Source organism: Ranitomeya imitator, chromosome 2, assembly GCF_032444005.1.
Source record: "Ranitomeya imitator isolate aRanImi1 chromosome 2, aRanImi1.pri, whole genome shotgun sequence".
Classification (NCBI taxonomy): domain Eukaryota; kingdom Metazoa; phylum Chordata; class Amphibia; order Anura; family Dendrobatidae; genus Ranitomeya; species Ranitomeya imitator.
In genome coordinates this window covers 20,510,690-20,538,493 of record NC_091283.1, presented here as the reverse complement: position 1 = coordinate 20,538,493, position 27,804 = coordinate 20,510,690, and the positions used below count along the sequence as shown (strand labels likewise).

Genomic DNA, 27,804 nt, shown 5'->3' with positions numbered 1-27,804 from the left:
GCAGCTCTGGAGTATAATACTGGATGTTACTCAGGATCAGTAATGTAATGTATGTACACAGTGACTGCACCAGCAGAATAGTGAGCGCAGCTCTGGAGTATAATACAGGATGTAACTCAGGATCAGTAATGTAATGTATGTACACAGTGACTGTACCAGCAGAATAGTGAGTGCAGCTCTGGAGTATAATACAGGATGTAACTCAGGATCAGTAATGTAATGTATGTACACAGTGACTGCACCAGCAGAATAGTGAGTGCAGCTCTGGGGTATAATACAGGAGGTAACTCAGGATCAGTAATGTAATGTATGTACACAGTGACTGCACCAGCAGAATAGTGAGTGCAGCTCTGGGGTATAATACCGGATGTAACTCAGGATCAGTAATGTAATGTATGTACACAGTGACTGCACCAGCAGAATAGTGAGTGCAGCTCTGGGGTATAATACAGGATGTAACTCGGGATCAGTAATGTAATGTATGTACACGGTGATTGCACCAGCAGAATAGTGAGTGCAGCTCTGGGGTATAATACAGGATGTAACTCAGGATCAGTAATGTAATGTATGTACACAGTGACTGCACCAGCAGAATAGTGAGTGCAGCTCTGGGGTATAATACAGGAGGTAACTCAGGATCAGTAATGTAATGTATGTACACAGTGACTGCACCAGCAGAATAGTGAGTGCAGCTCTGGACTATAATACAGGATGTAACTCAGGATCAGTAATGTAATGTATGTACACAGTGACTGCACCAGCAGAATAGTGAGTGCAGCTCTGGAGTATAATACCGGATGTAACTCAGGATCAGTAATCTATGTGACTCAATTAGATTTGGCGCTGACTCGGCATTCCCCTTTTATTATTGCAGAGCAGATTGATCTCTGTGTTATTATCTGCTGCAGTTAATCAGTAATTTGCACTAAACATAAGTTCTTCCTTCAGGATAAGACGCCTCATATTTTCCTGCAGTTTCTCTTAGGATACGATGATCTCCTTGAATCTCGGCCTGGTTTCTGCTCTCCTGTACTTCTTGGTGGCGGTGGTGACCGGAGAACGTAAGGTTCCCTCTGCTTTATTATATTCCCAGTTACATTGTATCAGTGACATATTACGAGGGGCGCAGGGTCCGGGCAGAGGCTGCGGATCGATGGTCTCCTGGACGTCAGGGATCATCTCAGGTGGATACAGTCAGGAGGCAGCGGACGGGGAAACAATAGGGATCAGCAGTGATCCGTGTCTGCAGACATTGTCGGTCAGATCCGGTGATCGTCCGTTTTCTGATTATTGGGTGTAATTGTTATAATTCGGTAACAGTTCTACAATTGGTTGTATGCAGTTTGTGCGTCAACCGCTCGGCACAACCGGGATTTCTGCTTGCTGACAGTGAATGGAGAATCTTCTCACAATCAGAAAACCTGTCCTGACCTTCTACTTCTCACAGCTGAGGGTTTGTCACAATGACGTGCATGCTCCACAATCTACCCTATATCCTGCACTGATTGCTGGCCTTACAGGTATTCCAGGATTTTCTGTAAGAAGCAAATAGACATTTCACATTTCCTTCCCTGTACCACGGATCAAACTCTGATCATATCTGATCTGATCTGTGTCCGGCTTTACCTGCGCCGACACATTGTAACAAACGCTCAGCGGAGCATTAGATCTGTAGGCCTGTGGATATGAAGAACGTTCTTCTTAACTGACAGGAAGCAGAGATCTTGATGGACACATGGAAAAAGTTGTGAAATAAGTTTGTTTTAAAGGGGATGTTTAGGACCTATACAGTGATGACCTGTCCTTAGGATAGATAAGAAATATCAGATCAGTAGGGGTCTGACACCCGGTCCTCCCACCAATCAGGTGATTGCAGCTCCCGCCGTTGTCGGCAGTGTGTAGAGCCAGGGCACTATAGCGCCGCACACTGTGTGGTGGATGTTCTTGGTAGTGCAGTTCAACTTCGAGCAGTACCAAGAATGGCCACCAAGCAGCGTATGTTATGGGGTCCGCTTCCGTACACCTCCGGCCGCCGCGGGAGCCGTACACAGCTGATCAGTGGGGGGGATTCTGGTGTTGGACCCCCACCAATCTGATATTGATGGGTCATCAGTATAGAGGTCCAAAGTCTATTATTGGACCATAAACGTAACATGTGGCCTCCGGTATCAGAACTATCCACTGCGCCAGGAATCTATGAGGAAGTAGCGGCATGTGAGTGGTTTATATGGCGGCGTCACCGGTGGGGCCGAGTCCTGGTAGTGACGGCTTCTTTTCTACCGTTGCAGCAAGCTGCACAAATGTGGAGGATTTCGGCCACTGCACCGGGGATGCCGGCGACTTCTGCCCCCGTGGCATCGCGTGCAGCTGTCGGAGCAGCCAACCGTTCTGCAGGTGACTGGGGCCCGGATTGTGCGGTCTGTACTGGCGGGAAAACGCAGGAATTCTCGCCCTGAAAACGCAGGGATTCTCGCCCTGAAAACGCAGGAATTCTCGTCCTAAAAACGCAGGAATCCTCGCCCTGAAAACGCAGGAATTCTCATCCTAAAAACGCAGGAATCCTCGCCCTGAAAACGCAGGAATTCTCGCCCTGAAAACGCAGGAATTCTCGCCCTGAAAACGCAGGAATTCTCGCCCTGAAAACGCAGGAATCCTCGCCCTGAAAACGCAGGAATCCTCGCCCTAAAAGCGCAGGAATTCTCCCCCTAAAAACGCAGGAATCCTCGCCCTAAAAGCGCAGGAATTCTCGCCCTGAAAACGCAGGAATTCTCGCCCTGAAAACGCAGGAATTCTCGCCCTAAACACTTTATTGAATCAGAAACGATGAGTTTTTCAGGTTGAGTCAGGAAAAGCTCTCTCTTTGGGGCATTTTTGGAGGAGTTTTTCTCCTTTTTTTTTGCAGACTTTTAATTGACCAGTTCTTATTCTGGAGCATTTTCCATCAGGATCTACTTCACACAAGTCACATGCACATTTTTTTTCAGTCCCACTTTATTAATGAAAAGTATTTTTTTTAGTTGATTCTTCTGGTGCTTTTTTCAGATTTTAAAAAATAAACCCTTCAAAACCAGTGTGCACAAAGCCTCAGACTCTGTTCACATGGAGTTTTGCTCAGGCCGGTTTCACACGTCAGTGGCTCCGGTACGTGAGGTGACAGTTTCCTCACGTACCGGAGACGCTGACTCACGTAGACACATTGAAATCAATTTGTCTCTGCACATGTCAGCGTGTTTTCACGGACCGTGTGTCCGTGTGCAAAACACGGAGACATGTCAGTGTTCGTGGGAGCGCACGGATTACACGGACCCATTAAAGTCAATGGGTCCGTGTAAAACACGTACCGCACACAGACGCTGTCCGTGTGCAGTCCGTGTGCCGTGCAGGAGACAGCGCTACAGTAAGCGCTGTCCCCCCCACGTGGTGCTGAAGCCGCCAGTCATATCTTCTCTCCAGCAGCGTTAGCTGGCTAGAAGATATGAAAAATCCTTTTTTTTTTAATTTTTCGTGTTTAAAATAAAGATCCCTGTCCCCACCCCCCTCCCACCCCCTGTGCGCCCGCCCGCTGTTACTAAAATACTCACCCGGCTCCCTCGCAGCGTCCTGTCCTGGCCGCACCTTCTGTATGAGCGGTCACGTGGGGCCGCCGATTACAGTCATGAATATGCGGCTCCACCTCCCATGGGGGTGGAGCCGCATATTCATGACTGTAATGGGCGGCACCACGTGACCGCTCATACAGGAGAAGGTGCGGCGCGGAGAGGACGCTTCGAGGGAACCGGGTGAGTATTTTAGTAACAGTGGGCGGGCGCGAGGGGGGTGGGGACAGGGATCTTTATTTTAAACACGAAAAAAAAAAAAAAAAAGGATTTTTCATATATTCTCTCTAGCGAACGCTGCTGGAAAGAAGATATGAATGGCGGCTTCAGCACCAGATGCAGGGGACAGCGCTTACTGTAGCGCTGTCTCCTGCACGGTCCATGTGGTACCCAGTTGGCACACGGCTGCCGCATGTGTGCCACACTGATGTTCACGGTAAGCACACGGACACGGATAATTCCGGTACCGATTTTTCCGGTACCGGAATTATCTGGGCGTGTGAGACTGGCCTCAGGAACATTTTTAGAGCTGATCTGCACCAAAATCCTTCCCCCAAAACTCTTCCTATGCAATGTAGGAAATGCACTTAGCTCTTTATATGATTTTTTTTTTATTTTCCTGATAGACACCCTGCTGGGGAAATGAAAGCGCTGCCATTTCTTTAAAGCGGCTCCTTATGGAATATGCTGCGAACTAGACACCGTCCAATCAGAAGGCTGAAAAACAACGCTTCAAGAAAAACAAACTCTTCCAAAAACTACCCAGAGATGGAGCGTTTCCTGGGGCGGTTTCCACTCAAACTCATCGTTTCTGAATGCCTCTGGGGTTTTTATGCCTTCCAGGTTTCTGGATACAGGCGGCAATGTAAAGAATGGAGGATTTCATGGTTATGTCCTATATATATTACAGTTTTAGTGATACAATGTGTGTGTAGTAATTTACCTTGTAAAGGCCAAAGGATACATTGTATTACAAGCATACCCAGGAACATTGACCTTCCTCTGAAACGCACCCCTGTTCTTTACACTGCAAGCTGCACTCAGAGAAATATAATATGTGCAGCACAAACAAGGTCTACAATGTGCCAGGGTTTTTTTTATGAAACAAGTTTTTTTTTTTTTTAAACTTTAGGTGCCCCAAAGTGGGCACCAAAATGATACCATCCCTTCAATGGTGCAAACATCATTTTTTGCACTTTTCTCTTTTTCTCTCCCATTCTAAAACTTTGGAACTATTAGAGATGTGTCCAGCCAGACAGGGACACATCCAATCATTGCCAAAAGTAGTGGCACCCTTGAAATTGTTGTATGGGAAAAAAGTTTTTTTCCCAGAAAAGTTATTACAATTACACGTTTTGTTATACAAATGTTTATTTCCTTTGTGTGTGTTGTAACAACAGGGAAATTTGACTATTTCACATAAACCCCCCCAAATTGGGCAGGAGAAAAATGTTGGCACCTTTCCACAATTATGGGTAAACAACTTTGTTTCAAGCATGTGATGCTCGTTCACACTCACCCGTGGCAAGTAAAAGGTGTGGGCAATATGAAAATGACACCTGAAACCAGAAAAAAGGGGAGACGTTGACTCAGTATTTGCATTGTGTGTCACATTAAGCATGGAGAACAGAAAGAGAAGAGAACTGTCTGAGGACTTGAGAACCACAATTGCTGAAAAATATCAAAAGTCTCAAAGTTACAAGTCCATCTTCAGAGATCTTGAGGTTTCGTTATCCACGGTGCGCAACATAATTAAACCCATGATGCTGTAGCTAATCTCCCTGGACTTGGACAGCAGAAAAAAATTGATGAAAGGTTGTAAAGCAGGATAGTCTGGATGGTGGATAAGCAGCCCCAATCAAGTGCCAAATAAATTCAAGCTGTCCTGCAGGCTCAGGAGGCATCAGTGTTAAGCCGGGGTCATACTAGAGAGTTTTACGGATGTATGAGAGGCGCAAAAACAACGCATTACACACGGACCAATGATTCTCTATGGGGCAGCTCCTATCTGCCGTATATTTCTCAGCTGTATTTTACGGGAGTAGAAAATCGCAGCATGCTGCGTTTGTCAGCGTATTGCGCAAAAAATCCGACAATGAAAGTCTATGGGGGTGAGAAAAATACGGATCACACACGGACCAACAGTGTGACTTGCGAGAAATACGCAGCGGTGTTAGAGAGAAAAGCCGGTAATTCATTGCGGTGTACAGTAAAATCACACTGACAGCTTACAGTAGAATAGGTGGAATAATTGTCTACACATAGTATAGGGGTATATATGTCATTGAGACACACACATATATATATATAATATATATTTTTTTAATACAGCGCTACATAGCAGAAAAGCCGGTAATTCAATTGCCGGCTTTTGCTATCTCCTTCGACAGGATATGAGACATGGTTACATACAGTAAACCATTTCATATCCCTTCTTCTATTACATATCCCTCACTACTAATGTTAGAAGTGTATGTGTGTAAAATTTTGCGGCTCTAGCTGTTAAAATAAAGGGTTAAATGGCGGAAAAAACTGGCGTGGGCTCCCGCACAATTTTCTCCGCCAGAGTGGTAAAGCCAGTGACTGAGGGCAGATATTAATAGCCTGGAGAGGGTCCATGGTTATTGGCCCCCCCTGGCTAAAAACATCTGCCCCCAGCCACCCCAGAACAGGCACATCTGGAAGATGCGCCTATTCTGGCACTTGGCCACTCTCTTCCCATTCCCGTGTAGCGGTGGGATATGGGGTAATGAAGGGTTAATGTCACCTTGCTATTGTAAGGTGACATTAAGCCAGGTTAATAATGGAGAGGTGTCAATAAGACACATCTCCATTATTAATCCAATATTAATAAAGGGTTAAAAAAACACACACATTATTAAAAAGTATTTTAATGAAATACACAGGGTGTTGTAATATCTTTATTATACGCTCAATCCAATTGAAGACCCTTGTCACCTGAAACAAAGTTAAAATAAAAAAACAATATCCCATACTTCTCCGGCGTTACAGTCAAGTCCCACGATGTAAATCCATCTGAAGGGGTTAAGTAATTTTCCAACCAGGAGCACTGCTAATGCAGCTGTTGCCCCTGCCTGTAAAATCTGGGGAATGAATGGAAAGCAGGGGAACGTAGCTACCTAGACTTGCGGTGCTGCGCCCCCTGGTGGCATAAACTCATATGAACTGTAGCGTAGGAATTTTTCTGAATATTTTCTCACGCTCGAGTTCATATAAGGGATAAGAGATGGTTTACTGTATGTAATCATGTCTTATATCATGTTGGGTTTGGGAAGGAGATAGGAAAAGCCAACGATTGAATTACCGGCTTTTCTGCTATCTAGCGCTGTATTAAATATAAATATATATACATGTGTCTCATATATATACCGTATATACTCGAGTATAAGCCGAGATTTTCAGCCCAAATTTTTGGGCTGAAAGTGCCCCTCTCGGCTTATACTCGAGTCACGGTCGGCGGTGGGGTCGGCGGGTGAGGGCGCTGAGGCATACTTACCTGCTTCCAGCGATCCTGGCGCTCTCCCTGCCGTCCCACGGTCTTCGGTGCTGCAGTTCTTCCACTGTTCAGCGGTCACGTGGGACCGCTCATTAGAGAAATGAATAAGCGGTGTTGTGAATTCTGTGGCAGAGCTCCCTCCTGTGGTCACAAGTGGTACTTCGGCTGATTCTCTCTGTGAGCTTCCGTTGGTGGAGGAGAGTGGTACTGCGGCTTCTGAGTTTCCTTCCTCAGGTGATGTGGTGAGGTCGTTAGGTGCTGCTCTATTTAACTCCACCTAGTGCTTTGATCCTGGCCTCCAGTCAATGTTCTAGTATTGGACCTGTTTCCTCCTGGATCGTTCCTGTGGCCTGCTGCTCTGCATAGCTAAGTTCTGCTTTGCTATTTTGTTTGCTGTTTTTTTCTGTCCAGCTTGTATATTTGTTTTTTCTTGCTTGCTGGAAGCTCTGGGACGCAGAGGGTGTACCTCCGTGCCGTTAGTTCGGTACGGAGGGTCTTTTTGCCCCCTTTGCGTGGTTTTTGTAGGGTTTTGTGTTGACCGCAAAGTTACCTTTCCTATCCTCGCTCTGTTCAGAAAGTCGGGCCTCACTTTGCTAAATCTATTTCATCTCTACGTTTGTCTTTTCATCTTAACTCACAGTCATTATATGTGGGGGCTGCCTTTTCCTTTGGGGTATTTCTCTGAGGCAAGGTAGGCTTATTTTCTATCTTCAGGCTAGCTAGTTTCTCAGGCTGTGCCGAGTTGCATAGGGAGCGTTAGGCGCAATCCACGGCTGCCTCTAGTGTGGTTGGAGAGGATTAGGGATTGCGGTCAGCAGAGTTCCCACGTCTCAGAGCTCGTTCTATGTTTTTGGGTTATTGTCAGGTCACTGTATGTGCTCTGACTTCTATGTCCATTGTGGTACTGAATTACCTTTTCATAACAAAGCGGCTCCACCTCCCATAGGGGTGGAGCCGCCTATTCATTTCTCTAATCAGCGGTGCCGGTGACCGCTGATAGAGGAAGAGGCTGCGGCACCGAAGACAGCTGTACGGGGGAAGGAGCCGGACGCCGGGAGCAGGTAAGTATGGCATATTTACCTGTCCCCGTTCCAGCCGCCGGGCGCCGCTCCATCTTCCCGGCGTCTATCTGCGCTCTGACTGTTCAGGTCAGAGGGCGCGATGACACATATAGTGTGCGCGGCGCCCTCTGCCTGATCAGTCAGTGCGGAGACACGCCAGGACCGGACGCTGGGAGCTGCAAGCAAGAGAGGTGAGTATGGCTTTTTTTTTTTTTTTATTGCAGCAGCAGCAATGGCACAGATATATGTGGAGCATCTATGGGGACATATGAACGGTGCAGAGCACTATATGGCAGAGCTATGGGGCAATAATGGACGGTGCAGCGCACTATATGGCAGAGCTATGGGGCAATATGAACGGTGCAGAGCACTATATGGCACAGCTATGGGGAAATATGAACGGTGCAGAGCACTATATGGCACAACTATGGGGCAATATGAACGGTGCAGAGCACTATATGGCACAGCTATGGGGAAATATGAACGGTGCAGAGCACTATGTGGCACAGCTATGGGGAAATATGAACGGTGCAGAGCACTATATGGCAGAGCTATGGGGAAATATGAACGGTGCAGAGCACTATATGGCACAGCTATGGGGCAATATGAACGGTGCAGAGCACTATGTGGCACAGCTATGGGGAAATATGAACGGTGCAGAGCACTATATGGCACAGCTATGGGGAAATATGAACGGTGCAGAGCACTATATGGCAGAGCTATGGGGAAATATGAACGGTGCAGAGCACTATGTGGCAGATCTATGGGGCAATATGAACGGTGCAGAGCACTATATGGCACAGCTATGGGGCAGTATGAACGGTGCAGAGCACTATATGGCACAGCTATGGGGCAATAATGAACGGTGCAGGGCACTATATGGCACAGCTATGGGGCAAGAATGATCTATTTTTATTTTTTAAATTCACCGGTAAATGCTGCATTTCCACCCTAGGCTTACACTCGAGTCAATAAGCTTTCCCAGTTTTTTGTGGCAAAATTAGGGGGGTCGGCTTATACTGGAGTATATACGGTATCTATATATATAATTGTCTAAGGGTTTTTCCATCTGTCTGTCTGTCTGTTTTTCTGTCTGTCTTTCTGTCTGTCTGTCTGTCCTGGAAATACCGCGTCTCTGATTGGTCGAGGCCGCCAGGCCTCGACCAATCAGAGACCGGCACAGCATCGACGTAGAAATCCCGCGTCCAATCAGCAACGGGCACAGCGACGATGATGTCATAAAGGACGTAGACATCTCACGTTTCTGATTCAGCGACGGGCACAGTATCGACGTAGATGTCATAATGGTTGCCATGGCGACGATGATGTCATAAAGGTTGCCTCGACCAATCAGCGACGGGCACAGTCTGCCGCGAATTCTGGAATCATCATTGTCCATATACTACGGGGACATGCATATTCTAGAATACCCGATGCGTTAGAATCGGGCCACAATCTAGTATATATATATATATATATATGTATATATATATATATATATACTGCATATATGTTTTCACAAATATTTGAGCCCATGGATCCATTCTATGTCCATTGTGCAAGCGAGAGAATCTCGCCGTACGGATGACACACGGATAATTTTTGGAGAAAAAAATCGCATCCTCGCATTGAATACGGATCAATGTTCAGGAGCTTTTCTGTGTATTACGGCCGTAAAAAATGGACCGTATTTCCCTATGCTAAGTGTGACGCTGGCCTTAGCGTGAACTATCCGTCCACATGTGAATGAAATGAAACACTAAGAAAGGACACCCAGGAGGACCCCCTGCTGATACAGAGACATAAAAAAGTGAGACTGCAGTTTGCCACAATGTATGCGAGTAATTATTATTATTATTATTATTATTATTATTATTATTTATTATTATAGCGCCATTTATTCCATGGCGCTTTACATGTGAGGAGGGGTATGCATAATAAAACAAGTACAATAATCTTTAACAATACAAGTCACAACTGGTACAGGAGGAGAGAGGACCCTGCCCGCGAGGGCTCACAATCTACAACGCGTAAGCCAAAATCCTTCTGGGAAAGTGTCTTGTGGATAGATAAGACCAAGATAGAGCTTTTTGGTAAAGCACATCATTCTACACTTTACCAAAAATGGAATGAGGCCTACAAAGAAAAGAACACAACAACTACTGTCAAATATGGTGTTGGGTCAAAGATGTTTTGCTGCCTCTGGCACTGGGTGCCTTGACTGTATGCAAGGAATTGTGAAATCTGAAGATTACCATAGGATTTTGTGTGGGAATGAAGTGGCCAGTATTAGAAAGCTGTGTTTGTGTCCTGGTAATGGGTCTTTCAGCAGGATAACGACCCCAAACATACTTCAATAAGTCCCCCAAAATGGATGGAAGCAAAGCGCTGGAGAGTTCTGACGTGGCAGCAATGAGTCCGGATCTAAATCCCATTGATGACCTGTGAAGAGATCTTAAAATTTCTGTTGGGAGAAGGCAAAATATGAGAGACCTAGGGCAGTTTCCAAGAGAAGAGTCGTCCAAAATTCCAGCTGAGAGGAGTAAGAAGCTTGTGATGTTATAGGAAGCGATTGGTCACAGGTATTTATTCCAAAGGGTGCAACCAAATAGTAAGGAGGGCGCCAACGATTGTGTCTGGCCTATTTTGGGGGGCTTTGTGTGAAATTATGTCCAATTTGCCTTTTTTTTTTCCTTTTTTCTCTGTTTTTCGTCTTGTTCCAATACATAGAAAGTAAATAAACCTGTGTATAACAAAACGTGGGGAATCGTGATCATTTTCTGGTAGAAATACTTCATTTTCTGGAACCATTCCGAGGGTGCCAACACTTTCGCCCATGACTGTGACTCCATGCTGGCAGATCTGATCCTTACATTACCCTTTCACATACGCGGTACTGACGCCCGGCCGTTTTGCTCCGCAGCTGCCCCTTCTACACAGGCCCCAATGGAAACTACTGGTACTTGGGTGAGAAATGCGACCAGCTATGGAGCACCCTGGACATGATCGTCATCTGCGTCTTCCCCGCGGTGGCGCTGGCTTTTATCGTCGCCGTCACAGCGCAGCTCATTCACTTCTGCAAGATGAAACCGTACAACAAGAAGGCAAAAGTGGCAAAGTAAGTGAAAAATGTCAGCCCCGAATATCCGTCACTTACTGAAAATATGGGTCCAGTGTCCATAAAAGAAGAAAATGATGATTGTATCTGATGAGTGAAATGTCATCACATGGAGAAGGAAGTGCGGTAACATTATATGTAGCGGCGGGGGCTGACAACTTTATACACACAGTATACAGGCTGGTTGTCAGCAGTAATACACGAGGAGCTGCTGCTGTAATATAAGGTGCGGGGTCTCGGGTTTTATCACAGGTCATTATATTGCTATACACAGAGGCGTCTCCTTTTTAAGTTTCTAATTTTTTTATATTTATAAATTTAATTTTTAGAAATTTAGAGAGAAAGATGACTAGTACGCATCAGAACCAGACGTATGTCCCCGATCAGGAGCAGATTCGCCCGTATAACCACCAGTCAGCGGTAATGAGATGTTTATAATCACAGCATATTATTATATCGGGTCCAGAACCAGAGAAAAAACATCATCTCATCTCATCACTTTCTAAGGTCAATGTCCAAGAACAAGCGCAACCGAAAATACAAACTGCACAATGGACGGCGCCTGCAGCCGACCCTCCGAAACCGCGCAGGCTGAAGTGAGTATGAGAGTGTGGACTGTCGTGTGCGAAAAGCTTCTGGGACCCAAAATCTTATGGTCACAAACACACAGTTTTATGAATACTACATAAACAACCGAAACACTAGTATACCCTGTACTGATCCTGAGTTATATCCTGTATTATACCTCAGAGCTGCACTCACTATTCTGCTGGTGCAGTCACTGTGTACATACATTACATTACTGATCCTGAGTTACATCCTGTATTATCCTCCAGAGCTGCACTCACTATTCTGCTGGTGCAGTCACTGTGTACATACATTACATTACTGATCCTGAGTTACATCCTGTATTATACCCCAGAGCTGCACTCACTATGCAGTCACTGTGTACATACATTACATTACTGATCCTGAGTTACATCCTGTATTATACCCCAGAGCTGCACTCACTATTCTGCTGGTGCAGTCACTGTGTACATACATTACATTACTGATCCTGAGTTACATCCTGTATTATCCTCCAGAGCTGCACTCACTATTCTGCTGGTGCAGTCACTGTGTACATACATTACATTACTGATCCTGAGTTACATCCTGTATTATACCCCAGAGCTGCACTCACTATGCAGTCACTGTGTACATACATTACATTACTGATCCTGAGTTACATCCTGTATTATACCCCAGAGCTGCACTCACTATTCTGCTGGTGCAGTCACTGTGTACATACATTACATTACTGATCCTGAGTTACATCCTGTATTATCCTCCAGAGCTGCACTCACTATTCTGCTGGTGCAGTCTCTGTGTACATACATTACATTACTGATCCTGAGTTACATCCTGTATTATACTCCAGAGCTGCACTCACTATGCAGTCACTGTGTACATACATTACATTACTGATCCTGAGTTACATCCTGTATTATACCCCAGAGCTGCACTCACTATTCTGCTGGTGCAGTCACTGTGTACATACATTACATTACTGATCCTGAGTTACATCCTGTATTATACCCCAGAGCTGCACTCACTATTCTGCTGGTGCAGTCACTGTGTACATACATTACATTACTGATCCTGAGTTACATCCTGTATTATGCTCCAGAGCTGCACTCACTATTCTGCTGGTGCAGTCACTGTGTACATACATTACATTACTGATCCTGAGTTACATCCTGTATTATACCCCAGAGCTGCACTCACTATTCTGCTGGTGCAGTCACTGTGTACATACATTACATTACTGATCCTGAGTTACATCCTGTATTATACCCCAGAGCTGCACTCACTATTCTGCTGGTGCAGTCACTGTGTACATACATTACTGATCCTGAGTTACATCCTGTATTATACCCCAGAGCTGCACTCACTATTCTGCTGATGCAGTCGCAGTGTACATACATTACATTACTGATCCTGAGTTACATCCTGTATTATCCTCCAGAGCTGCACTCACTATTCTGCTGGTGCAGTCACTGTGTACATACATTACATTACTGATCCTGAGTTACATCCTGTATTATACCCCAGAGCTGCACTCACTATTCTGCTGGTGCAGTCACTGTGTACATACATTACATTACTGATCCTGAGTTACCTCCTGTATTATACTCCAGAGCTGCACTCACTATTCTGCTGGTGCAGTCACTGTGTACATACATTACTTTACTGATCCTGAGTTACATCCTGTATTATACCCCAGAGCTGCACTCACTATTCTGCTGATGCAGTTGCAGTGTACATACATTACATTACTGATCCTGAGTTACATCCTGTATTATCCTCCAGAGCTGCACTCACTATTCTGCTGGTGCAGTCACTGTGTGCATACATTACATTACTGATCCTGAGTTACATCCTGTATTATACCCCAGAGCTGCACTCACTATTCTGCTGGTGCAGTCACTGTGTACATACATTACATTACTGATCCTGAGTTACATCCTGTATTATACCCCAGAGCTGCACTCACTATTCTGCTGGTGCAGTCACTGTGTACATACATTACATTACTGATCCTGAGTTACATCCTGTATTATCCTCCAGAGCTGCACTCACTATTCTGCTGGTGCAGTCACTGTGTACATACATTACATTACTGATCCTGAGTTACATCCTGTATTATACCCCAGAGCTGCACTCACTATTCTGCTGGAGCAGTCACTGTGTACATACATTACATTAATGATCCTGAGTTACATCCTGTATTATACCCCAGAGCTGCACTCACTATTCTGCTGGAGCAGTCACTGTGTACATACATTACATTACTGATCCTGATTTACATCCTGTATTATCCTCCAGAGCTGCACTCACTATTCTGCTGGTGCAGTCACTGTGTACATACATTACATTAATGATCCTGAGTTACATCCTGTATTATACCCCAGAGCTGCACTCACTATTCTGCTGGTGCAGTCACTGTGTACATACATTACATTACTGATCCTGAGTTACATCCTGTATTATACTCCAGAGCTGCACTCACTATTCTGCTGGAGCAGTCACTGTGTACATACATTACATTACTGATCCTGAGTTACATCCTGTATTATACCCCAGAGCTGCACTCACTATTCTGCTGGTGCAGTCACTGTGTACATACATTACATTACTGATCCTGAGTTACATCCTGTATTGTACCCCAGAGCTGCACTCACTATTCTGCTGGTGCAGTCACTGTAGAGTGACATGTCTTGTATTGCAGTTATTACTCTGATGTTCCTCCTGTCGGTCGATCCTCCAATTACTTTGAAGGAAGGCAGCAATCTCAGAATTATGGATACCGACTCCCGGAGCAGGACTTCCAGGGCTACGACCAGCAGCAGCAGTATTCTGTAAGTGTCAGCTTCCGGCTGTTATACTACTGCAGTAATCAGATACACGTCAGTCAGTGCTCAGGTATAAATGACGCTGTGACACCTGCACTACAGTCAGTGTATGGAGCGCGCAGTCATCACACGGCAAAACGTTTCTCCATTGGTGAGATCTGTGTTTGCTGTCAGGGAATAGAATTATTACACTGGTCAACGCAATTTTTCTGGCAAAAGGTTTTAAAACATATTTTAAGTCAATTTTGGCTGCTGATTACGAATATGAACTCCTTTTTGGCTATCACATCAGGATTTCGAGATATTTTCAATTTTTGATGAAAATGTATGTTTTATGATAACAACACATGATTTTCGATACTACAATGCATATTTTTAATCAAGGAATAACAAAGATTACAACGTCTATGTGCAGCAAATCAAATATACTTACAGAATTAAACTACAAAATATAAACACACATATATATGGCGCACAGATGAATGACACATGGCCGTTATTTGAACTTTCTTTTCTTGGCTGATCTGTGATGTTCGGCTTCTGGGTTGTCTCTCATCAAGCTCCAGCAATAGTCGCCATCATATGTGAGTCCCACCGGCCTTGATAACGTTCTTCCATTGTTTTAATGTCCTGATGAAGACGCTCCCTTGTTCCTCGCTCACATCCCCAAGGTTCTCTGTAAATATTGAATCTTGATCCTCACTCTCCATCCAAGATTTCGTAGACTCGTTAGTAGATCTTCTCTTCCACAATCTCTTCATAGTCGTCGGCTTTCTTATTCCCTACAACATTCTGCACCACATTACACAATGCCTCCAAGCTCTTTCTTCTGTCTCATTCATTGATGTGATAACATTTGGGTCTCTCATAAGTGTTCTTATTTGAGGTCCATCAAATATTCCAGCCTTTTTTTTCTCTTCACTAAGACCATGAAAAGTTGACCATATATAGTTAAAGCCTTCTCCACTGTGATTGAGAGCTTTGACGAACTGCTTCATCAATCCAAGCTTTATGTGTAAGGGAGGAAAGACAATGTCCTTCCTCTCCACTAGAGGATCATGGATGACATTCTTATCGCCGGATGCCAAACTCTGTCGCTGAGGCCATTCAGTGTTCACCCAACGCTCTGCTGTAGCTCTACTGTCCCAGTAGCACAGAAAACAAGGCTGTTATCATAACAAATGGGAATTATGCATGTTCAAAGAAAACAAAGATATTCTCACATTTATTGGGAGACTAAATGAAAACTAAATTTACCTTAGTGAACCGTATAAACCGGCACTTTTCATACACTACCTATATTTATCATGGAATTCTTGAAAATTGGCAAAACCGTGATGTGATAGAGAAATTATAAAATCAGATTTGAATCCAGCAGCCTCAAATTAGTCTAAAACTGTTCTTAAAGTCCATGCCAGAAATTTTTTTTTTCTTTTGTAGACCAGTGTTATTTAAGCACTGAAAATCTGTTTCTTCCTCCTGAATCTTCCCCATGTCCCATGAGTGATATTAATCTGAATTGGAAGCAACTCAGTCATGAAGTGGAGACCCCGTAATGTTATAGAGCAGGGGGCCGAGTGCTGAGGAGCCGAGGGCAGAAAAGTCCCCACCGCTCTGCTGACCCCATAACTGTCCAGACCTCCTCTGGTATAAACACTGCGCCCCCTCCAGGAGCTTCATGGCCGAGCAGCTGTATGCAGCCGTACATCACCAAGCACAATGCAGAGCGTCGGATGGAGTGGTGTAAAGCTGCCATCACTGGACTCTGGAGGAGACGTGTTCTGTGCAGTGACGGATCGCACTTCTCTATCTGACGGCTCCGTATTAGTGTCTATGGCTGCAGGGTGGGGAGTGGACGAGGGGCTGCAGCTTTTTCCCATGTAGCATTATTTTGGCTGCAGCTTTGGCTGTGACTGGAGTATAAGACGTGCGTTTCCGGTGTAGGCGACTGTTTCCTCTCCGTCTCCCGTCGTTTTAGAATCACCATTATGGCGGTTATTTATCACATTCACCTCAGTCGTCATCTCTTGTGTCTGTTACAGAGGATTTCGAGGGCTGCGCCTGCTCCCCACGACTATCTGCAGCGGTCTCCAGAGCCGTCCGGCCAGAACACCGCCTGGGACTCCCGGCCTTTTAGTTTTGGACGTCCGCAAGTTAAAGCCGTCTACGACTATTAATGAACATTACAGCGCACACGACCGCTGCCTGTGATCTCCTGCCATGGATCGCCGCAGGCCTCGTCATACAGGATTATCCGCCAGGGTTTAATAAAACTGAACACATTATTATTACTATTAGCGGTATCTGCTGCGTTCGGCTGTGCTGCGGATGTGTTACTGCATTAATGTACATTGCACCTCATATAAAAATGCAGAACATGGCGGAGATGCCCATAGCAACCATATTATGGAGGACAGCGACCAATCAAATCACTGCTTTCATTGTCTACAGCGCAAAGGTGAAGAAGGTGTATAATTATGTGCTTAATTCTAAAACTCTGGGCAAAACCGTCAATGAAAAAGACCTGGGTGTACGGGTGGATGACAAACTCACATTTAGTGGCCAGTGTCAGGCAGCTGCTACAAAGGCAAATAAAATAATGGGATGCAGTAAAAGAGGCATAGATGCTCATGAGGAGAATATAATTTTACCTCTATACAAGTCACTAGTTCGACCACACTTAGAATACTGTGCACAGTTCTGGTCTCCGGTGTATAAGAAAGACATAGCTGAACTGGAGCGGGTGCAGAGAAGAGCGACCAAGGTTATTAGAGGACTGGGGGGTCTGCAATACCAAGATAGGTTATTACACTTGGGGCTATTTAGTTTGGAAAAACGAAGACTAAGGGGTGATCTTATGTTAATGTACAAATATATGAGGGGACAGTACAAAGACCTTTCTGATGATCTTTTTAATCATAGACCTGAAACAGGGACAAGGGGGCATCCTCTGCGTCTGGAGGAAAGAAGGTTTAAGCATAATAACAGACGCGGATTCTTTACTGTAAGAGCAGTGAGACTATGGAACTCTCTGCCGTATGATGTTGTAATGAGTGATTCATTACTTAAATTTAAGAGGGGACTGGATACATTTCTGGAAAAGTATAATGTTACAGGGTATATACACTAGATTCCTTGATAGGGCGTTGATCCAGGGAACTAGTCTGATTGCCGTATGTGGAGTCGGGAAGGAATTTTTTTCCCCAATGTGGAGCTTACTATTTGCCACATGGGTTTTTTTTGCCTTCCTCTGGATCAACATGTTAGGGCATGTTAGGTTAGGCTATGGGGTGAACTAGATGGACTTAAAGTCTTCCTTCAACCTTAATAACTATGTATGTAACTAAGTATCCAATCAGGTCATTGCTTTCCATCCCTTCATAGATATAGTAACCAATCAGGTCATTGCTTCCCCTCCCTGCATTGGTATAGTAACCAATCAGGTCATTGCTTTCCATCCCTTCATTGATATAGTAACCAATCAGGTCATTGCTTCCCCTCCCTGCATTGGTATAGTAACCAATCAGGTCATTGCTTTCCATCCCTTCATTGATATAGTAACCAATCAGGTCATTGCTTTCACTCCCTTCATTGGTAAAGTAACCAATCAGGTCATTGCTTAGCCTTCCTGCATTGGTATAGTAACCAATCAGGCCATTGCTTTCACTCCCTTCATTGGTATAGTAACCAATCAGGCCATTGCTTTCACTCCCTTCATTGGTATAGTAACCAATCAGGCCATTGCTTTCCAACCCTTCACAGGGATAGCAACCAATCAGATCATTGCTTTTAATCGCTTCATAGATATAGTAACCAATCTGATCACCGCTTTCATTCTCTGTACCTGTGACCTTAGACATTTCTTGTTTTATAACATAAACCAATCAAATTATTGTTTAAATAACCGAGTGGAGCAACCAATGAAATGAGTGTTTATAGCCGTTCGCCAATAGGAACCAATAACATGCATGCTTTGTTTACAGGGGAAAGATAAAAGCGGTGATCTTGTTGGTTGCTATGGGTAACGGTTCGGCTCTCGGTCGCTGAGCCCTATAGACTGGTCTCCTGGTAACGGGAAGGATAACGGAGGCCCCGGTACAGCAGCATACGGCCGGGGCCTGCGTGTGAGGGGAGATGCTGGGGGTTGTGGTACCTCACCACCCCGTTACACCCGCAGGGCCCGGCAGTGGTGAGCGGGTGACTGCTAGTCCTGAGGTCTGTGCTCCGGCCGTGAGGAGGGGAGGGCGGTGCTGCGGCCTGCAGCTGCCGGTTCTCCGCCGCCAGTGACGTGAGGTGTGGAGGGAGGAGGCCGCTCCGGGCCGGGGGGAGGAGGAGGAGGCTGCGCCCGCTCCCCGCGCTCATTGGCCGAGGCCTCGCAGCCCCCTGATCCGGAGACCCGAGACCCCGGCGGAGAGAGGACGCCCGGAGCCTGGCAGGTAACCGGGGGGATGGAGAGGACAGGCCGCGGCCCGGGGACGCCGGAGCCTCCATCTACAGGCCGGAGCTGAGCGGAGAGGGTCTGTCACACTGGAGACCCCCCATATACAGCTGGTCTGTGACACAGGAGACCCCCCCCATATACAGCTGGTCTGTGACACAGGAGACCCCCCCCCATATACAGCTGGTCTGTGACACAGGAGACCCCCCCATATACAGCTGGTCTGTGACACAGGAGACCCCCCCCCATATACAGCTGATCTGTCACACAGGAGCCCCCCCCATATACAGCTGGTCTGTGACACAGGAGACCCCCCCATATACAGCTGGTCTGTGACACAGGAGACCCCCCCCCATATACAGCTGATCTGTGACACAGGAGACCCCCCCCATATACAGCTGATCTGTCACACAGGAGCCCCCCCCATACACAGCTGGTCTGTGACACAGGAGACCCCCCATATACAGCTGGTCTGTGACACAGGAGACCCCCCCCCATATACAGCTGGTCTGTGACACAGGAGACCCCCCCCATATACAGCTGGTCTGTGACACAGGAGACCCCCCCATATACAGCTGGTCTGTGACACAGGAGCCCCCCCCATATACAGCTGGTCTGTGACACAGGAGACCCCCCCATATACAGCTGGTCTGTCACACGGGAGACCCCCCATATACAGCTGGTCTGTGACACAGGAGACCCCCCATACACAGCTGGTCTGTGACACAGGAGCCCCCCCCCCATACACAGCTGGTCTGTGACACAGGAGCCCCCCCCCCCATATACAGCTGGTCTGTGACACAGGAGACCCCCCCCCATATACAGCTGGTCTGTGACACAGGAGACCCCCCCATATACAGCTGGTCTGTGACACAGGAGACCCCCCATATACAGCTGGTCTGTGACACAGGAGACCCCCCCATATACAGCTGGTCTGTGACACAGGAGACCCCCCATATACAGCTGGTCTGTGACACAGGAGACCCCCCATATACAGCTGGTCTGTGACACAGGAGCCCCCCCCCCCATATACAGCTGGTCTGTGACACAGGAGACCCCCCATATACAGCTGGTCTGTGACACAGGAGACCCCCCATATACAGCTGGTCTGTGACACAGGAGACCCCCCATATACAGCTGGTCTGTGACACAGGAGACCCCCCCCCATATACAGCTGGTCTGTGACACAGGAGACCCCCCCCCCCCCATATACAGCTGGTCTGTGACACAGGAGACCCCCCCCATATACAGCTGGTCTGTGACACAGGAGGCCCCCCCCCCATATACAGCTGGTCTGTGACACAGGAGACCCCCCCCATATACAGCTGGTCTGTGACACAGGAGACCCCCCCATATACAGCTGGTCTGTGACACAGGAGACCCCCCCCCCCCATATACAGCTGGTCTGTGACACAGGAGACCCCCCCCATATACAGCTGGTCTGTGACACAGGAGCCCCCCCCCCCCCCATATACAGCTGGTCTGTCACACGGGAGACCCCCCATATACAGCTGGTCTGTGACACAGGAGCCCCCCCATATACAGCTGGTCTGTGACACAGGAGCCCCCCCCCCCATATACAGCTGGTCTGTGACACAGGAGACCCCCCATATACAGCTGGTCTGTGACACAGGAGACCCCCCATATACAGCTGGTCTGTGACACAGGAGACCCCCCCCATATACAGCTGGTCTGTGATACAGGAGACCCCCCATACACAGCTGGTCTGTCACACTGGAGACCACCCATATACAGCTGGTCTGTGACACGGCAGACCCCCCCCATATACAGCTGGTCTGTGACACAGGAGACCCCCCATATACAGCTGGTCTGTGACACAGGAGCCCCCCCCCATACACAGCTGGTCTGTGACACAGGAGCCCCCCCCCATATACAGCTGGTCTGTGACACAGGAGACCCCCCCCCATATACAGCTGGTCTGTGACACAGGAGACCCCCCCCCCCCATATACAGCTGGTCTGTCACACGGGAGACCCCCCATATACAGCTGGTCTGTGACACAGGAGCCCCCCCATATACAGCTGGTCTGTGACACAGGAGACCCCCCCCCATATACAGCTGGTCTGTGACACAGGAGACCCCCCCCCATATACAGCTGGTCTGTGACACAGGAGACCCCCCATATACAGCTGGTCTGTGACACAGGAGACCCCCCATATACAGCTGGTCTGTGACACAGGAGACCCCCCCCATATACAGCTGGTCTGTGACACAGGAGACCCCCCATACACAGCTGGTCTGTCACACTGGAGACCACCCATATACAGCTGGTCTGTGACACGGCAGACCCCCTCCATATACAGCTGGTCTGTGACACAGGAGACCCCCCATATACAGCTGGTCTGTGACACAGGAGCCCCCCCCCATACACAGCTGGTCTGTGACACAGGAGCCCCCCCCCCATATACAGCTGGTCTGTGACACAGGAGACCCCCCCCCATATACAGCTGGTCTGTGACACAGGAGACCCCCCATACACAGCTGGTCTGTCACACTGGAGACCACCCATATACAGCTGGTCTGTGACACGGCAGACCCCCCCCATATACAGCTGGTCTGTGACACAGGAGACCCCCCATACACAGCTGGTCTGTCACACTGGAGACCACCCATATACAGCTGGTCTGTGACACAGGAGCCCCCCCCATATACAGCTGGTCTGTGACACGGCAGACCCCCCCCCCATATACAGCTGGTCTGTCACACTGGAGACCACCCATATACAGCTGGTCTGTGACACAGGAGACCCCCCATATACAGCTGGTCTGTGACACAGGAGACCCCCCCCATATACAGCTGGTCTGTGACACAGGAGACCCCCCCATATACAGCTGGTCTGTGACACAGGAGACCCCCCCATATACAGCTGGTCTGTGACACAGGAGACCCCCCCCATATACAGCTGGTCTGTGACACAGGAGCCCCCCCCATATACAGCTGGTGTGTGACACGGCAGACCCCCCCCATATACAGCTGGTCTGTCACACTGGAGACCACCCATATACAGCTGGTCTGTGACACAGGAGACCCCCCATATACAGCTGGTCTGTGACACAGGAGCCCCCCCATATACAGCTGGTCTGTGACACAGGAGCCCCCCCCCATATACAGCTGGTCTGTGACACAGGAGACCCCCCCCCATATACAGCTGGTCTGTGACACAGGATGGTAGATCTAGTACCTTCTCCTCTCTGATAACTTTCCACAGTGCGATACCTTTGCTGTGTTGTCAGCTGTTTATGGACCATGGTTTTTACTGTAAAATACAACTAGGAGAAAATGTAGGAAAATCCTCCTAGATCAGCAGCTTTCTATGGCATTAACCTGCATCGCTGTGAGTGCAGCGTACTACTATGTAACATGAGATTATATGTGATTGGCTGATTCTGAACACAACCACATTCCCACGGGTGCTCACACTTATGCAACCACATTATTTAAGTTTTGCTATTTTTATTTTCCCCCTCCAAAATGATTTCTGTTTTGTTTCTCAATGGATTTGTTCACCATCTCAAAGCATACATTCCAAAATACTTAAATTAAGAATATAACTGAGAAATTTACTTTACAAGGACTGCGACAAATACATAAAAACAATCAGGTTTAGGGTTCACATTGCGTTAGTGCAACCCGTTTAGCGCTAAGCGCTAGCGGGTTGCGCTAACGTAATGTCTTTTTCGGGGTCGCGTTAAACGTCCCCGCTCTCGCAGATCCCCGATCTGCGGGAACGGACCTCGGGCGCGCCGCGGACGCTGCAAGCAGCGTCCGAGGCGCGCTACAAAAGAACGGCACATCGCTAGCGCGTGCCGAAAATGACACGCGCTAGCAATGCGCTTTAACATTGCGGGCAATGGGAGCGCTAACGGACGCGTTTAACGGCGTTAATTTCGCCGTGCAACGCTGTCCGCTAGCGCTCACATTAAAACGCAATGTGAACCTAGCCTACATATTTATTTATCCTTCAACAAACCCTCGAAGCTCTTGGCTTCAAGGGTAAAACAAATGAGAATAAAAACAGCATAATATTGAAAAACAAGATAACTTGTTTAGTATACACCCCAAAGAAATTGAGAACACCTTTGCCAATCATTATGGTAAATTATACAATTTAGCTGAAGATTCTTTAATTCATAGTTACATAGTTATTAAGGTTGAAGGAAGACTATAAGTCCATCTAGTTCAACCCATACCCTAACCTAACTTGCCCTAAAATGTTGATACAGAGGAAGGCAAAAAAAAAACCCATGTGGCAAAGAGTAAGCTCAACATTGGGGAAAAAAATTCCTTCCCGACTCCACATACGGCAATCAGACTAGTTCCCTGGATCAACGCCCTATCAAGGAATCTAGTGTATATACCCTGTAACATTATACTTTTCCAGAAAGGTATCCAGTCCCCTCTTAAATTTAAGTAATGAATCACTCATTACAACATCATACGGCAGAGGGTTCCATAGTCTCACTGCTCTTACAGTAAAGAACCCACGTCTGTTATTATGCTTAAACCTTTTTTCCTCCAACCGCAGAGGATGCCCCCTTGTCCCTGTTTCAGGTCTATGATTAAAAAGATCATCAGAAAGGTCTTTGTACTGTCCCCTCATATATTTATGCATTAAAATAAGATCACCCCTTAGTCTTCGTTTTTCCAAACTAAATAGCCCCAAGTGTAATAACCTATCTTGGTATTGCAGACCCCCCAGTCCTCTAATAACCTTGGTCGCTCTTCTCTGCACCCGCTCCAGTTCAGCTATGTCTTTCTTATACACCGGAGACCAGAACTGTGCACAGTATTCTAAGTGTGGTCGAACTAGTGACTTGTATAGAGGTAAAATTATATTCTCCTCATGAGCATCTATGCCTCTTTTAATGCATCCCATTATTTTATTTGCCTTTGTAGCAGCTGCCTGACACTGGCCACTGAATATGAGTTTGTCATCCACCCATACACCCAGGTCTTTTTCATTGACGGTTTTGCCCAAAGTTTTAGAATTAAGCACATAATTATACATCTTATTACTTCTACCCAAGTGCATGACCTTACATTTATCCCCATTAAAGCTCATTTGCCATTTATCAGCCCAAGCTTCTAGTTTACATAAATCATCCTGTAATATAAAATTGTCCTCCTCTGTATTGATTACCCTGCAGAGTTTAGTGTCATCTGCAAATGTTGAAATTCTACTCTGAATGCCCCCTACAAGGTCATTAATAAATATGTTAAAAAGAAGAGGGCCCAATACTGACCCCTGTGGTACCCCACTGCTAACCGCGACCCAGTCCGAGTGTGCTCCATTAATAACCACCCTTTGTTTCCTATCCCTGAGCCAGCTCTCAACCCACTTGCACATATTTTCCCCTATCCCCATTATTCTCATTTTATGTATCAACCTTTTGTGTGGCACCGTATCAAAAGCTTTTGAAAAGTCCATATACACTACGTCCACTGGGTTCCCTTGGTCCAGTCCGGAACTTACCTCTTCATAGAAACTCATCAGATTAGTCTGACATGAACGGTCCCTAGTAAACCCGTGCTGATACTGGGTCATGAGGTTATTCCTCTTCAGATACTCCAGTATAGCGTCCCTTAGAATGCCCTCCAGGATTTTACCCACAGTAGAGGTTAAGCTTACTGGCCTATAATTTCCGAGTTCAGTTTTTGTTCCCTTTTTGAATATTGGCACCACATTTGCTATACGCCAGTCCTGTGGTACAGACCCTGTTATTATGGAGTCTCTAAAGATTAAAAATAATGGTCTATCAATGACTGTACTTAATTCCTGCAGTACTCGAGGGTGGATCCCATCCGGGCCCGGAGATTTGTCAATTTTAGTGATTTTTAGACGCCGCCGCACTTCCTGCTGGGTTAAGCAGGTGACATTTAATGGGGAATTTTTATCACTAGTCATTTTGTCGCCATGGGATTTTCTTGTGTAAATACTGATGAAAAAAAGTCATTTAGCATATTGGCTTTTTCCTCATCCTCATCCACCATCTCACCCAGACTATTTTTAAGGGGGCCAACACTATCATTTTTTAGTTTCTTACTATTTATGTAGTTAAAGAATATTTTAGGATTATTTTTACTCTCTCTGGCAATGAGTCTCTCTGTCTCAATCTTTGCTGCCTTGATTTGCTTTTTACAGAATTTATTTAATTTTTTGTATTTATTTAATGCCTCCTCACTACCTACTTCCTTTAATTCTCTAAATGCTTTCTTTTTGTCACTTATTGCGCCCCTTACAGCTCTATTTAGCCATATTGGTTTCCTCCTATTTCTGGTATGTTTATTCCCATACGGTATATACTGTGCACAGGTCCTATCCAGGATGCTAATAAACGTCTCCCATTTTCTTTGTGTATTTTTGTGTGTATTCCCCAACCAAATCCGTACAACATAGAACATTTTCTTGATAAAATTAAATTACCAAACATTTCTCAACAAAAATCTGATACATTAAATTCCTTCTTTTCTGAAGAAGTTAGGCCATGTTCACACAGTGCGTTTTTTACTGCGGAACCGCAGCGGTTTTGCCGCTGCGGTTCCGCAGCTGTTTTCCATGCAGGGTACATAACAATGTAACCCTATGGAAAACAGTCACTGCTGTGCACATGATCCGTAATTTCGTTTAAAAAGCCGCGCAGAATAGCTGTGGCAAAAAAGAAGGAGCATGTCACTTCTTTTTCCTGAACCGCAGCGGTTCTGCACCCATAGACCTCCATTGTGAGGTCAAAATCGCAGTAAAACCCGCAGATCAAAAATATATCTGCGGGTTTTACTGCGATTTGATGTGCAGAACCGCTGCAGCAGGAAGTGTGGGGGAGCGGGCGGAAGTGCGTGGGCGGAGTGTGGCTGCCCCCCCGTGCTCCGATCCCGCCCCCCCGTGCTCCGATGCCCCCCCCCCGTGCTCCGATGCCCCCCCCCGTGCCCTAATCTCCCCCCCTTATACTTACCCGGCGTCCCGGTGTCCGTCCGGCCGTCTTCTCCCTGGGCGCCGCCATCTTGCAAAATGGCGGGCGCATGCGCAGTGCGCCCGCCGAATCTGCCGGCCGGCAGATTCGCTCCAAAGTGCATTTTGATCACTGAGATATAACCTATCTCAGTGATCAAAATAAAAAAATAGTAAATGACACCCCCCCACTTTGTCACCCCCATTGGTAGGGACAATAAAAAAATTAAGAATTTTTTTTTTTTTTTCACTAAGGTTAGGTTAGGGGTAGGGTTAGGGGTAGGGGTAGGGTTAGGGGTAGGGGTAGGGTTAGGGGTAGGGTTAGGGGTAGGGTTAGGGGTAGGGGTAGGGTTAGGGGTAGGGTTAGGGGTAGGGTTAGGGTATTTTCAGCCATTTTAGCCCTAAAAAGCTTCCTAGGAAACACACAGTCTCTGCATAGAAAACTGCATAAAAAAAGGATAAAAAAACGCATCAAAAAACGCATCAAAAAAGGACCAAAAAAAGGACCTGCGTTTTCTGCCAAGAGCTGCAGTTTTTTAAAAAAACTGTCCTGAAAAAAAAAGGATGGAAATCCTGAATGTGTAAACATACCCTTAAAAGAATAATCAACAACCTTAAAAACAGGAGTATCTCCTGGTCCAGATGGATTCCCAAATGAATTTTATAAAATCTTCCAATACTTTACTAACCCTTTACTTAACAAAGGTATTTACGCAATGAAAATAGAATTTCAATTGGAAATGTTACAAGCCACCATCATCATTTTGGTCCCTAAACGTAAAAACGATCCAAACCTTGTCACAAGTTACAGACCGATCTCATCGATAAATACTGATATTCACATATTCTCCAAGTTGTTAGCAGACAGGTTAAATAATATCCTGCCCCAAATTGTGTATAATAACCAACTTGGTTTTATTAAAGGTCGACAAACTATAGACGGCACAAGAAGATCACTTAAACTAATACATTATAGAAAGGGAAGAATCCCCATCATTAATGATCACACTTGACACCCAGAAGGCATTCAACAGAGTTATCTGAAATTATTTTTGAGGCAGACAGTGGAAAAATGTGATTTTAATGAACAAGCGATTAAAAATGTAAAGGCTTTGTATTCTTATCCAACATCTAAAGGTTTTGGTAATGGCCACCTGTCAAATGAGTTCTCTAAGGGAACCCATCAGGGGTGTCTGTTATCCCCTCTCCTATTTGCCCTTGCTATGTAACCTTTCACAGAAAAAATTAGACCCAACCAAAAAATTAAAAGAAATTCCACTAAACCCAGAAATGTTAAAGTTTGTTTGTTCGTGGCTACATCATTTTCTCTTTAAAAGATTCTATCAATTCTTCTAAAGAAATCCTTTACACACTAAAAAGATTGGAAGAGGTCTCTTATTACAAAATTAATGAAAATGAATCTAAAATTCTCTCCTTTTTTATTTATTTATTTTTTTTTTTACGATATTACCAAATCTTACATAACGAACACAACTTCTATTGATTGGGAAAATAACTATCTATTTAGATGTCGTACTTTGCAAAACACATCAAAATACAATAGAATATGACGTATAAAGTCTCGTTCAGAACATCCAAGAAGATTTAAAGAGTTTCACTAAACACGAGTTTACATTTTATTTCAGATGTGTATTTTCCTCAAAATTTTGTACGTTTTTAGAGCTATTCCTTTTTTATTTCTGTATATTAAT

General features: G+C 45.9%; 2 protein-coding genes across 2 annotated transcripts in view; both read left to right on the top strand.

The window, feature by feature from the left end:
- Positions 1-912: 912 nt before the first annotated feature.
- On the top strand, positions 913-16,984 carry LOC138661433 (uncharacterized). The gene is made up of 7 exons (XM_069746113.1): positions 913-1,061; positions 2,289-2,394; positions 11,098-11,292; positions 11,622-11,712; positions 11,800-11,888; positions 14,564-14,693; positions 16,730-16,984. The coding sequence occupies exons 1-7, from the start codon at positions 992-994 to the stop codon at positions 16,862-16,864; spliced, it is 816 nt and encodes a 271-aa protein (XP_069602214.1). The 5' UTR covers positions 913-991; the 3' UTR covers positions 16,865-16,984.
- A 1,708-nt stretch (positions 16,985-18,692) lies between these two features.
- The window catches only part of ZNF711 (zinc finger protein 711), a 33,695-nt gene continuing 24,583 nt past the window's right edge, over positions 18,693-27,804 (top strand). The window contains exon 1 of the mRNA XM_069746112.1: positions 18,693-19,123. The gene's annotated coding sequence lies outside the window, so the exon portion shown is untranslated. The remainder of the gene's footprint in view (positions 19,124-27,804) is intronic.